Below are 15,210 nucleotides of genomic sequence, written 5' to 3' on the forward strand. Positions count from 1 at the left end.
CCAAGGCTTCACATTTACACTATTAACAGCATCTTAACATGGAAATTAGGTTAAGAACGATACAAGTTCTTAGAAATTAGTCTAATGTTAATGTCTTTGCACATCCTTCCAGCACAGAGAATTCTTTACTAACATGTACTTAATACTAATCATTAATAGACTGTGTTCCCTTACTAACAAAGCAATATTGGAGACAGAACCTGCTCTCTTTCAAAACAAGTAAATGGAACAACACTCTTCTATGTTTTCCTTGAATAGATTGCCATGCCATGCCCCTTGTAGCTTGCCTCTACACTTGGCATGTTCATCTAAAACTTTTTCAAAGTGTTTGAAAACACTTGCATAGTATTTGGATAGCAGCTTCACAGACCCATATTTGCACTTGCTGCACATGCAGTGCATAGCAGAAATGAGTAAAAAATCTGTCATGACTGCTTGTCACAATTTCAGTAACTGAATTCTGGGAAGTGACTTTGGATTTACTCCAGAACCCATCAAATCCGCAGGACTGAAAAATTCATAGTTTACCCCAATTATTGTGAATATTTTTCCCTGTTTGGGTTGCACCTAAGAATGGACAGAAGTCTATTTTCTCAGTGTAATGATACATTGCTAAAGCACAAAGGGGAACTCCTGAGGCATGTAAAGTGTGATAATTTCAATTATATTCATGAAGCTATGGGAATTTATGCCAAAGAGATTGCCTATGCTGGCTCAAAATTTGCTTCTGAAGATGATATATATTTGCTAACCTAAGAAGGCATTTTCCACTGTCCAGCTGCTAGTTAAGAAGATTAATGACTGCTTTGTAGTTCCAATTAAACTCCTTTATCACCAAGAGGGACCAAACAAGTTTTGATTTCAAAAGTACTGCTTAAGAAAGAAGACCAGGGCTGCATAACACTGACATTTTATTAGAATTCATTTGTAACAAATGGAACTTGTGTCAGCAAAGAACTGATTTTCATACAGACTTTCTTTCGCCACCAATGTAACGAAGTAAGAAAATAAAAGCACGCCTTTCATTCTGTAAAACATTTATGCGTACTACTAATTAGAGGTAATTGTATCTTTTTTAACAAGCCATTTTACAAGGTAATTTTTTAAATTTTTCAGTCTATGCATCCAAAACAAGAGCAAAGAACACAATTTTTTATTATCTTTGTAAAGACACTCCAAGCTTGAATGGCAAAGCCACATAATGGATGATTATGATGAGACCTGCAGCCTTCTGATATCTGTGGAGTATCAGGGCACCAAGAAAAAAAAAATTTAAAAAAGAAAAAAAAGAAAATAAAATAAGGAAAAAGAAAAATAAAGAAAAAATAGGAGAGAATAAAAGGAAAAAAAAGTTGCTTTTTTTTAGTCGTTGCAAACTTTTTTTTCCTTTTACATGTTCTGTGTCATTTAAATACACACAAGTGGATTTTACAAGCAGTTTCTTACAGATGGGTTCAAGTTATAACATTACTGGGTGTAGAATCAATAGGGCAGTGCATAGTACAAAGGTACATATAGAAAGTGCAAATCTCCCTAGAGGGCCACACCTTCCCCCAGCCTCTCCACTATCTAACCTCTCTATTTTTTAAAAAAAGAGCTAAATTAAACTTCTGTATAAATCATTTCTATGTATTTTGTGGGTTTCCCCCCCCCCCCTTGCAACTAATTACAAATCTAGACATAACTACACATATAAACCTAAATAATAGCACCGTACTGGTTATGTTGATAAAACTAATTTTAAGCTTGGAAATGTATGATGTATGTAGACAAAGATGATCAAAATTTAAATTAACTGTAGAGTGACTAGATATAAGAATACAGAAAGTGGAATGCACATCAATGATGCTACAGTTATCTTAAGAAACATAAAAACTGAAAGGAATATTTAGTTGTACAACAGTTTTCCTCACAAATTGGCTCTGCTTTTTTTTTTTTTTTTTAAATTCCCTCATTTTCTTTGGATCTTGCAAGACAGTCTGCCAGGCAGAATGCTCTGATCCTTTTACAGATCCAGTGTTCAAGAATCTTCCCTAGTCTATGTTTCCAAAGTGATGCTTTTTTGATTATTGTGTTTTCTGATCCCCTACATTTGAGTTGAAGAACATGACCACACCACATAACCTGGCACTTCAGTAATTACATTAATATACAAATCAAGAAAGAAGAAGAAAAAGAAACATAGTGCACATTCTTCTCTGGTTCAGATGTAAGTTGTAGAATCTCATTCTGAGGTAGCCTTCTATAATACTTCTATTCCATAGATATATATTTATATTTTTGTTTTGATTTTCTTTTTCTTTACAAAAGTGCTCAAACACAATGCTTGCTAGAGTTTGGTCTTTCATATTTTTCTTTCTGCTAGTACTGGGAAAAGTGAAAGAAGAAGAAAAACATTGAGGTCACATTGACAAGCCATACCAATGACAACCCCAAAGAAAGAATTCCTTTGATACTCATGTACTGACAATGGCAGAAGGCATGATGGAAATCAGGGTCAATATTACTGGCATCTTATTAAGAGTCTCAAAAAATACTTTGTGCTGCTTACAGAATTTTCTTTGTTCCCTGGAAGTAAACCTAGTGTAATTCTCAAATATATCCTGTGGACTCCATCTTGCTAGCCTTACATGAACCCTCCTACTGAAAGCAATGGGTTGACTAGCAATCTGTTGACACAAGTGAATGAGTAGGCCTTGGTCCAGAATAGAAAAAAAAAATGCATGAGCACTGCTAATGTCAGCTACACTGCTAGTGTACTGCTACATCTCTGCAACGATAACACTATAACCAGTGACACAGTGGGTTTGAAAAAACAATGAGAAATAGATTTTTAATTTGTGGGCTGGTCTATTAGAAATATGGAAAGATAAAGGGCCTTGACTACCTACATGTTTTGGGTTATCATTTATTACCATCCATACTTGATTAGAAACTGGAAATGCATATTTTTCAAAATTGTCTGATACATGTATTAAAATGTTTGAAAAGAATAACAGAGATATGAACAAACTGAACTAAATACAAATGAAGGCTAACTTAAAGAAATGCTATTCAAAATAGGCATCAAATATAAGGCACTCTAAATGTAAAATTAAAATAAAACCTAGCATCCCCAAACAATGCTGTATGCCAGAAAACATTTGATTTCACAGAGCAATGTGTGTTTGGCTTTGCCCTGTTACATACGATAAATGTAAATTATATAGCGCACACTATAGACAGTATACTATTGAATACAATTTTAAAACATCTTAATACCTAGTATATTACAACATTCTCCCCTCCTAAAGGGATATGCACTGACCTTTCCCACATGCACACCTCCTACATTTAATAATATGATTTCTTATTGCACTATAGTGTTACAAATATTGAACTTCACTGGAAGCCTAAATCACATACTCTGTGTGTGTGTGTGTGTGTGTGTGTGTGCATGTGTGTGTGTGTTCAAGTGGTAACATGGATAGAAATATTATTTGGGATACAGGTGACGTTCAAATATCAATGATGTGCATTCCTCACTTCCCCTTGAAACAGAAGTTTATGAATCTTGGAAATGCAGAGATGATCAAATACTAGTTTAATATAATTGTAGTATGCTGAAAAGCTTTCCCAATGCTTTGATAAATCCAGGTATGGAAGAATTGATATGTTCATGTGTATGTGTGTGAATATCTACCTATCTGTATCTCTGTAACTACACAGAGAGTTAGAGAAGGGTAGACAGTAATACATATATTTATATATAGAGAAAGAGAGAGGGTGTGGGTGTGCATGTGCATATGTGTGCATGTGTGTGTGTGTGTGTTAGCAGCATCTTTATACTTTGCGCCTCCCTGTTGATTCCAAAAGAAACCAAAAAGCCCCACTTTTATTTAACTGATTTCAATGAATATTTTCTTAAAGAAAAATAAAACAAACAAAACTGTAAAAGTAATATCTAACAAGACTGTGGTACTGTAGATAAATATAGGACTGCACAAAAATGTGCAAATTTTCAAATTATTTAACATTTCTACAGCACGATATTACAGATAACAGTTCTACAGCTTAAAAAAAATCTACAGTTTTTAAACAAAAAGATTAACAGTTATGCAACCTTTTCTTTAATTCACTTCGTTGAATGATAAATTCTTGTTAAAAAAAGGAAAAAGTTTACACAGTTAAAAATGAAGCACAGGTCAGCAGTATCTTTACAATACTAAAAAACTAAATCAAGGACTTTCTTTTTAAACATTCCCACATTTTCCCTAAAGTGTTATGATGAGCAATATAATTGGAAGGGGTGATGTTGAAGTAAAGAGTCCGCTTTGTTTGAGAAGCCAGGACCCAACTTCTTAACAAACATCTTGCACTGAACTGCAGTTCTCTCAAAATTCCTCTTTGCAAAAGCATGCAATCCTGAACAAGATGATCATTCTTTCTGATTAATTTCCTCTTCCCTTTAACTTCAACCAATGTCGAACCCTTGAGGTATCTGTAAATGAGATCCTTCAGACGCCTCAGTGGTCAGGATTCTTTTATTATGGTTAGGTTATTAAACTGTGAAATCTTGGTCCACATGGAATAGGGTTTTTTTTGTTGTTTTTGTTTTATATATCCCCATTATTTTTGTTTGTTTGTTTTTTATTTTATATATCCCCAATAATCGCTCCTTAGCTAAGAGTTAAGAAGTACTTCTAAAGCACATCGTATGGCTCAGAAGCGGCTCTCTGGATCTTAAAGGGCCTGCAATAAAAATCCACGATGGGTTTTTATGTTGCATAGTGATCAAAGCTGCCCAGATATTCCAGTGCGGCTCGATAGCAGAACTGGTATTGATCCTGGAGAAAGAAAGACAGAAAACAAAAGCATCAAAAAGCCAGCTTATTGGTTGGTTTCTATTTTCTTTCAACTAAGAATGAATACTTTGTGGCTACAGACAAACATACCATAGAGGTATCTGCAGTTCAGCAATATTATCTTGCTGATATCAACAGAAAACCATTCCGAGTTACAATAGATGAAGATAGACACTCATTTAATGCAATAATGTTTTCCACAGAATGCAGCTTCTTTTTGTGCAGAGACTATACACACAACTACTGCCGTTTGTTGTTCTGGATTAATATGACATCAGCATAAAGCTCTCTTCTTATGGGAGCATCACTGGTGCCCCATGTACTTGAAAATAAGTAGCAAAATATTCAATTAACTCTATAGCAAACACAACATGCTAAGTGACAAAATCCATCACAGCCTTAATACAGAATGCTGTATGGAAAACCAGCAGGTTAAAAATCATGTTAAGGAAGCAAAGGGAATCACAACCTCTCAGTAATATAGGCTTTGATGAAGATGTGAAGATATCTTAGCCTGTGGCAAGAAAAAGGCCTAAGAGAGAAATATACAGCTAAAGCACCTTATTAACATGAAACAGATTGTATTTCACCCTACACCTGGAAACAGAGAAATGTTTAGTGTGGTGAGAGATTTGATTATACCTCTGGGGAATCCAACATTTGGCATTTTATGTTATTGTCACCCCCACACAGCAGTCCTTTTACACATTTATGTAATGTTGCACACTTACACTAAAATGGTGTGTCTGTGTACTCATTTGAAACTGCCACTCAGAGTTTAAGTGTTAAAAAGAAAAAAAAAAAGAAAAGAAATTGCTTTTGAAAGCCATCTAAAATACCAAGGTGGTCTGCTTATTTATTTGTTAGTGCTATGTGGTAACCCCACACAGGTTATACTTGTTAAGATCACAATGAAAATTCTTTTGGAGACCAGGAGACTCATCAGATATTTGCTTCAATATAGTGGCGTGATCACTTATAGTTCTTTTCTGTTTCCTGTTGGAACAGAGTGAGAATGCATTAGACGTGTAAATTTTAAGTCTATGTGTGGTCCACATGGAGTTCAAGTGCTTTGTTGAATAAGGATTAGATTTCCTGGCAGTTTATACTACTGAATGAGAGATTTGTTTTCCACAGAATCCTGAAAGAAATGAGTACACAACACTTCTACTTTCAGCAGGGGAGATGAAGGGTAACATACTGGAATAAGTCAAAGCAGGAGGAAGGAGAATGTATTGCATAGCTGAACTCTGTATTTGTCAGGCAGGCTCCAAGAAGCATAGTTCTTCTGTATACTGTAGTTATTTCTTGGAACCAAAACAACAGAAAGCAGTCATTTTTCATTTTGCTTATCCAGAAGAATGATGGTAATGGAAAAGAAATGGAATTAACTCTTCAGTTTGGTCACAGTGGTTTACTTGGCTAACTGACAAGATTAAAAATAAGTATCTTTATTTTTCATATAATTTTTTATGAAGTTGTCTTGTTAAAAATAAGACTACCTAGTCTTTTTCTACCCAGTTTAATTTTAAATTTAAAATGGCAAACTCTGGGGAACCATTTTAAAGTTCACAGACTATAATTTAAAGGCCAGTGTCAATCAAATTATACTAAATAAATGTATGACTTAAAATGTTTCTGTTCTCTTGCCCTTTTGTTTGCTTCTCCTAATCTATTGTCTCTGGCTTAGTCCAAGTCTCCAGAAATTTAAGTAGAAATTAAGAACAACTGAAAATGTTTAAGTATTCTTTATGACATGACACAGTTCCAAGCATCCAGGCCCAGGAAATCAGTTGATACTGCTCATCCCTTTCCTTATGGCACTCTTGCTAGCACAGAAATCATTTACTATAGTTTTCCTGAACACTGAATTTACCATTATGATTTTCAGACCAAACAGCCACTTGCTTCGTGACACAAAGTCAAGAAAACAATGAATATGTCAGTGTCAGTCTGAAGCCATGAACAATACTTTGCTCCTGGAACAAAAAAGTCAGTGGATTCACCTGCAGAAACAATTTGCCTCCTTTATTACCACACATTTCTGCCAGGAAACAAAGGTTCAAATAAAAATGGGTAATGCTTCTTCAAAAATGGTTTTCCTCAACTACTATAATTTAGGATCCACTACTGAAATGACTTTTTCCCCCCCCAGCTTTCAGTTTCTACTTCTGTAACAGAAAATAGTCCTTGCAGTACATTTATGGCAGATTTTACACTGTAGTCATATAGTCACTATACGATGTCAGATATAAATGTAAGCACATTTTATACAGTCTCTATCTGTGCATTTTTGGCTGAGATAATACCCCTTCTTTTCCTTCATCACTGTATACGGATATTGTTTTGCTCACCTCTGTCTGTACCATGGCTGGCCGCTGCGTTCTTAACATTTTGACAGTCTGGAAGATATCCACAACACCTTCATATCTCATTCTTTCTAACACAATGCTCAGGGTTATGAATACTCCAGTCCTTCCAACACCCGCACTGTTGCAATAAAAAAAAAAAAAAAAAGAAAATGGAAAAAAGGAATGTTAATTGACAATTAATGCTGAAAGAATTGGCTGACAAATTATCTGTGGTTACAACACACCATATGTGTACAGATTTCTATATGGTGAAAGGCTCACTAAGCAAAATTCCACAGCAAACCACCACATTGTGTTCAGAAGAACAGTTGCACTCAAGGAATTCACATGCTACTAACTACTTCCTGACTCTCCGGTCTTCATTGCAAAGTGACTTGGTTTGTTCATCCAGACATAAGAGTAATCAGTACATGGTGAAGGCAAATGAGAATGTTTGTTGTCAACAACCTACACTGGAATTGATAAGAGAAAAATATGCCAAAACGTATTTTACTGCTTGCTTTACTTTAGCTTGTTCACATATATGCCCTATTTTGCAGATCTTCAGTGTGTTAGTTTACCTTCTACTTTGAGTTACAGATAGACAGTGGATTTTCAATTAATATTGAAATTGTTCACACACGCTACAATTTAAATAATGGATACAAAAACCCCTTAAGACACAACTTTTATTCAAGTCTGGCAGTTTGCATCTTTAGCTTTCCAATACTGATAGATGTATGTCATGTATGTCTACATTAGTCTGGAATGTCTTCTTTGAACATATGGCTTGTTTGCTCCCTGTTCTGTCTTGGGTTTCTGTTATTAGCTAAAACACCCAAGAAGTGATAGATATTCCTGTAATCAATAGACCCAATAGTTGTCAGTTATTAAAATTAAACAATCGCTTATTCATGAGGATGACTCTTGGACAAAGAGGCAGGTAACTACACAGAAAAAAACATTTTCCAGATCTGAACCGGTATGGGTGGAAAATAAGCACCCCATCATCTCACTGTTGATGTTAATAATTTCTCAAGGTTTTCTCCAATCAGATAAACTTGGGACCTATTCACCAGACAGAAGGGTTGAAGAACATGAACTGCAGGGAAAGACTGAAAAACTCTGAAATTGATACGGACTGTGACAGAGATCCACTGAATTCACAAACCTACTGTGGAAATCAAATGTCCAAATTGTATGATAGTATTTTAGTGTCTGGTCTAGATCAGAGCACTTCTAGGGCTATTAAATATATGTGATTGGATTTAGCAACTTTGCATAACCTGTGTGCCTTCAGAGAGCTGAAGCCAAAGGACAATTGAGACACAACTTGACAAAATATGCTCTCAGTGCTGTATGTGATAACAACTGTCCTGGACATCTGGAGCAACTGGAGTGTATGGACTCCTTTCCCTCATGAGGTAAACTAGAATGGTAATGTTTAAGAAACATGCTGAAAAAATCATGGAAGATTAGTGTTGGAACCTGATTGGACTTTACAGAGCTGATGAAACTGTGATCTAAACCAAGCAGCCCAAAAACTGACCAGCAGAGTGAGGACAGATTACCAGTTTCTGTTCTTGCTCCTAGTCCAGCTCAACCATTTAAAGATATCCAACAAAAAAGTATGATTTTCTAAATAATAAATTAGTCAATCTTTATTACTTTAAAAAAAACCCAACCTACTCAGAACTCTTTAATTCAGCAAAAGGAGTGAATTAATTTGTTGTCTTGTGTTCTTAAGAAATGAAAATGTATCTGGAGAAGCTACTTAATGAGAAAGACAGACTAATATGAAAAGATCTCAATGCAAATCATCAAGTGTAATATTTTGGTAAGGTCTGTAGAAAACTGATCCTGTTCCCCTGAAAGTGACAAGCATATTTTAATGTTGTAACAATTCCTATTAGAAGATGCTTAGGATTTCTGAAGAGTGATGGAAGTCCACATCAGTACTAGTACCATTTTAATGATCATCTGCTTTCTTTCAGTGCAAGCCAAAGAGCAAACTGCATGCTATCACAACACTTAATGAAGCAATGAGACACAGGTTTTAAAGAATCCTGAATTTTTAAAATAGAGGAGGCATTACAACATGATGTAGAATGATTCACCAAAGTTTAAGTAGTTAGAAACCAAAGTTGGGATGCTTTAATGAGCCATGAGGAAGTATTGTTTTAGTAAGAGAAAAGAGTTTGTTGTTAAAAATACATCTTGAATGCATTCTGGGAAAGGGTAGTCTTCCTTACTCTCCAGCTGAAGTCTGGAATAACAAGACTGTAAGTATTTAAAATTGGTTGAAGTGAGAATTTTGCTTCAAAGTGAGCAGTCCTTTGTTCTTTTACTATTTTTTAATTAACTGCCTGATGAGGTTAGAAATTTTTAAATTGTAACACAAAAATCTCTTTGTAAAAAAGCCAGTGAAGGAGAACATTTTAAAATTGCGTGTGGCAGGGGTTTACTGCGTAACAGATAAAGTAAACTTGTGAAAAATGCTTAGAGTGGGAAGGAAACCACAGGGAAGTAGCAGTAGGGGAGTTTGCTATGTGAAGAATTTCTCTGTACAAGGGAAATCCTTAAAAACTCATCATGGTACAAACTGTAGGCATTACTGCAATAATTTCACAAAGACTATGAAAGTGAGGGTACCCAGGATCTTGTGCTTCCTGAAAGAAACAAATAAACCTACTAATTTTGCTAGGGACATTTCCTGTTCATGTAAGCTGACTAACACTGATAATGATGATTAGCATTACTAATCTCTAAATTGTTGTTACAATGATGATAAGACATTTAAAGACCAAACCATGATGAATTATTCTGGATTTGACTTTGTTTCTACTGAAGTCAATGGTACAAATCTCCATAATTTCATCATGAAAGATGACACCCATTTGGAGGGATGTATAAGCTACTGCAAGCAGCATTTCATTGCAGTCACAAGTGGACAAGTTTGCATAGAACAAAGAACTTAGAATACCATCAGTTTGCTTTCTTATGTATGTCTGCATAAAGGCATAAATATTGCTTATTACTCCTCTCAAAACTCATTAATGTCAGGAAGAATAAGGCTCATTCTTATCATGGTTGTCCTTCATTTTCCCTTGCCAAATTAATCTCAAACACTGCTCTGCAATGCTGTTCTTAGCAGACCATAAAAATTTTTAGGCACACAAAAAAAAGCAGGATTCAAACAGTCCAATGCATTTACTATGTCAGTCTTCCAGATTAGGGGAGCATAAGGAACTCTGTTAAAACACACTGGTGTTTTAACAACTACTGGTTGCTCCCGGCTTTGGAAGGACAAGACTCTCTCTCCCTCTTACATTCATACTCTCTAGTAAACTTGTTAATTTTGTTTTCATGCTAGTATTGGGGCATTACTTGGCTTGCAGGAAGGACTTGGAACCTGTATCAGTATTATGCATCTCTGTTATATAAATAACATTTCATCTACTGAAAAATAATTTAATGTTGCAAAAATGAGTATCTAAAATCCTAAAGGAATTTATAGAAATCCATTTATTAAATAAGAGCTATAAGAGAAACATACTATTTTGGGGCATCTGCTATAGACAGTAGAATACTGTAGACAAAATAAAAAAAAATAGAAGAATATTAAAAAAACCCACCCTGGATTATTCCTATCCATCCTGCAAGCTGATTTCATCTGTGTATCAATTGTAAAGGAATTGAGGGAAGCCATCATATCAAAAAATGGGCATTACCTTCTGAAGTTAGAACTCACAAACCCAAACCTCAATGATTTTTTGACAGGCAAGGTTTCTAAACATGGCTTTCTATTCCATTCCCTTTCTTAAGATAGCTCACATTTTTATTTGTCTCATCCTGAGTGCTACTAATGTGCTACTGAGGTGTAACTAGCTTGTTTACAGCTAGTAATTCCCACCAATATAACAGCTTTACTTTTAATTAGCAGTGAAAAAAAATTATCAGATATAGCAGTCTGTGATAAGGCTTTTCCTACTGCTTTCCATGTGTAGCATTGACCAGGTTGTTTTTACCCTGCATTAGAGACATTTTAAGTGAAGAAAAAAATGACGTGCTTCCACATATTTCAGAAGAACCTCTTCTGTGTAAATTGGATATCACAGAACAGTTCACGTTTCATGAAACAGTACTATGCGTTCCTTTTTAGATCTTCTATTTGATTACATTTTGATAATTCACCTACTATCACTGCAATCAGCAATCAACTTTAGAAAAACAACAAATCTGCATATGAGTTTTTTTGAGGCTTTGTTTACTTACCTGCAATGAACAGAAATTGGTCCATCCTGACCGAACTGCTCTTTTGTTTTATGCACTTGGCCTATGAAGTCAATAAATCCTTCTCCCGACTTTGGCACTCCTTGTTCTGGCCAGTCAGTGAACTGGAACTGCCTCACTGTCCGGGACTGGCCATCCTTTAACAAAAGAGACAAATAATGTATCCCAAAAGCATGTTCCAGTAGCTGGAAGTCAATCAACCAACAAACAGAAAGACAATCACAAAACAAGGGCATTGAGAGGTGGTGGGTAATGGCTAAAATCACGTTTATGAAGACTCTGTCAATTGCAGTACTGGCTGGTGCTTTTGGACACATTGGCCCAGAAGTGCAGTTTCATTAACAACATTGAATAGGTTGGCTTCTGCACTGGATAGGATTGCTGTCTGACATTATGTCTGTGTAAAAAGCGTGTCTAAGGCTAAAGTCATAACAATCTCACCAGGTTATATGATTTTTTTTGGTAAGTTATGTTTTGAATCCTGTGGACTGCAAATTCCTTTAAATATAGAACAGGTAAAATAAGGCCATCCAAAATGACTCTACATTTCCTAGATATGCTCATCTTCTGCATGGCAGGAATATCTTCACTGATAAGACTTGTTTAGTCGTTCCCCTCTTTGCAGATGATATTTTTAATAGTATGGTGCTTTCTATGAGGTGGGCATTTGCCTGGAAGAAGATGGGTCAAGACAAGCCAGTTGTTTAACAATCCATAAACTTCCCTCCAATCATGGTAGTTTCATTCACTAACAGCTTTAACTCAGTCAAAAATCAAGAAGGGCTTTCTTCTCAAAACAAGTCAGCTGAAGCTGTTCATTCCCTTTCGTTGGGCATACTAAGAGGATTGTTTGAAACTGCAGAATACTGCAGCATTGTTATTTTTATAATGAAACCACTGGAAGTAATAAACACCAACTTCTGCTGTATGCCTATTTCATCTGTAAATGGTCAGGACACATAAATAGAAAAAATACAATACAAATGGACAAAGTAAATTTGTTCTGCATTTTCAAACATTGTTCTTGATAATTTTGACACTGTCAATCTGCACAGCTGGAATGTTTAAAAGCATGGGCATAAAGCATGGGCACATGAGCTACTGATGTGAACTATGCCTCTGGACATATTTCCTGAGCACCCACCCTACCATATGTTTAAAATGGTATTCTACTAAGTGAAACTCATGGAAAATTGAAATGATCATAGGAGATCCCCCTCAAGAAGCAACAAGTTATGCTGGAGGCAAGAACAATAATTTTGTTTTCCTCTACCACAAGCACTACAGACCTTTGAAATGAAACATAATTAATTTTAAAAATAACCAAAGGAAAAACCAATAGTTTGCTTTTATGTTTCTTTTAGTACTATGGGTTTTTGCCTCTCATGTCGCAGATGGGTAAGGAAAACAGAAAATGGGTCTGTGTGCCAGTCACTGCTCTGAAAGGACACACATACACTTCTTTGACTTTCTCTCTTATATTCCCACAAAAGCACAGCGACAATTTAGAGTCTATTTCTCCGGAATGTTTTTGCCCACTTAAAAAAATAAAATCTGTTTGAAAACATTTACTCAGTTTTATTTCTTGTGGGCATCAATACAAAGAACTAAGTATTTCCTACCAAAATGGCATTTTGTTAATGCAGACTTCTCTCATAACGGTCTCTATGATCCCCTTTTCCCCCAAGAAGACATAATGAAATTGCATCCTTCAGCTAGCCTTAGGCACATGACATTAATCAAGAAGATAAAACAAAAGGTTGATTCATTCCAAAGTAACCATCCATTCTTCTAAAGTAAAGAAAGAAAACCTTAAGTCTGACTCACTTGAAACATGTTGGTTAAAGAGATGGAAGCTCTTCAGCAATTTCTGACCCTGATGGGAATTACTCTAGAATAACAGTAACTTTTTAGTAGGAAAGATAAGAAAAATGCTGCTTTACTTAAGTCTAGGCTGTCATTGGAAAGACCACAAATTTCTATGTGAAAACAGGTTTGATGGTATTTGTTTTTCAGGTGTGTCTAAATCAACTGTACTGGTGTATTTCATGATCATAATAACTCAATAATCCAGTTCCAGTCTGTGAAAACCATTCTGATTTAGTTTTAATGGCAATAACTTCTCTTACTTAATGCTATTTAATGAGCACAGAAGTAAAGTTAGTTAGTCTGATGTTAGACTAGCATTAAAGCATATTGGGAAGTAATCTGCAATTTCTTACACAGTTCCCTCTGCTACTGGCATTATAAACAGTGGTGCATTTTTTTAATGAGATGTTCACCAGTCCAAATACAAATGCCAAATTTTATTAAAATTTTTACTTTCAAATATTGTGACAGTTTTCACAGTTATCAAAACATGAACTTTCAGATCCTTACATGGAGCTGAGGGCTTTCAATGTACCATTCTACTGATTGGCTGACTCTTTGGATTTCTTCTTGCTCCTTGCAGGGGATATTCAATTGTCTTTTAATGAGGCTGTAGAATTTATAATACTCTCTTACAGCCGTCACTAATAGTTTAGCCTTAAATGAGGCTGCCCCAACATATTGACCTCTGGAGTTTACAGAGAAAGTGAGTATAAAGCAGTGGGAAGCAGTAGATTGAAACAGTTACAGAGGTCAATTTCACCTTACAACAATTCTCAGCTCAGTTTCAGAAATAACAGGGAGTTCCACACCAGACACTTGCTGCTGACTCCTACAAAGGCAGTGTGCTTCTTTTCTTGTCCCTGGGGAATAACAGGCTGGCTTGGCTCTGTCAGAGCACAGATGATATTCTAACATTATGGGTGGGTGTGGAGATAAGATGGAGAGAGGCTGGTTACAACCACTGCAGCATTTACTCTTCTCTGAATACAACAATCTGGTCCCAATTACCAGGTGTGACAGGCATAAAAGCCTAACCACAGGAAAACTATAATGTACATTTTGGTAAGTAGTTCTCACCACTTCCAGTAAATTTGGAAGGAGCTATAGTTTCACAGTACATCTCGAAAATTTAAGATAGCCTTGTGAGCTTGCCAATGAAATGTTTAATGAAATTTGGACCACCAAGGTAAAGAGATTTTTAAAATATGAGAAGCAATGGCATGTGACGGTAAAATGTCACAACAGGACTTCCAAGGTGCAAGTATGCTTGGCACTTTTTAAAAGAGGTGTATTAATATCAGGTCCAATAAAACTATTACTGGCAAATTTACCCAACTATTTCAGACTTTTTATTGGTTTGCTAGCTATAAGTAAACAGACTTTCATAAATATCCTAGTCCATTATAAACTCTTGAAAGAACTTTTTGGAAATATATACTATTTGCAGACACTTCAACTACATCTGTGGCTTTTTGTTATCATTGCTGTTTTGTAATCTGAGCTTTGTGAACTATGTCACATAAGACCTCTTCCAGCTTGAGATGAAATAGATTTTTAATAGATGTTCTAATGAAAACTATCACCACTGTTGTAGTGAAATTGGCTTTGACTCTCTATGCTTAAAAGTGTGGTTAAAGACTGAAGTTAGGAGCTTGCTCTTCTCCACTTTTGTTAGGCACAGATAGGTAGAGAAGCGATGAGTCATGTAATCCTTAGATTTCAAATCAAATCAAATAGATTTCAAATCAGATCCAGTGTGTCTACAGTTTCTTTTCAAAAACACACACACATAAGTCACTTGGCAAATTAAAATATTCACATTCTTATTTGGTTAGTGACAAATACTGTCT

The 15,210-nt window shown here is 35.5% G+C and overlaps 1 protein-coding gene across 2 annotated transcripts in view; it reads right to left on the minus strand.

The window, feature by feature from the left end:
* Positions 1 to 894: 894 nt before the first annotated feature.
* Positions 895 to 15,210, minus strand: part of PTPRD (protein tyrosine phosphatase receptor type D) — a 384,170-nt gene continuing 369,854 nt past the window's right edge. For both annotated transcript variants that reach the window (XM_074812018.1, XM_074812017.1), the window contains 3 exons: positions 11,471 to 11,625; positions 7,199 to 7,334; positions 895 to 4,826 (listed from right to left, as the gene is read on the minus strand). In XM_074812018.1, the coding sequence (XP_074668119.1) occupies positions 4,758 to 4,826; positions 7,199 to 7,334; positions 11,471 to 11,625 (360 nt within the window). In that variant the 3' untranslated portion in view covers positions 895 to 4,757. The remainder of the gene's footprint in view (positions 4,827 to 7,198; positions 7,335 to 11,470; positions 11,626 to 15,210) is intronic.

Source organism: Strix aluco, chromosome Z, assembly GCF_031877795.1.
Source record: "Strix aluco isolate bStrAlu1 chromosome Z, bStrAlu1.hap1, whole genome shotgun sequence".
Classification (NCBI taxonomy): domain Eukaryota; kingdom Metazoa; phylum Chordata; class Aves; order Strigiformes; family Strigidae; genus Strix; species Strix aluco.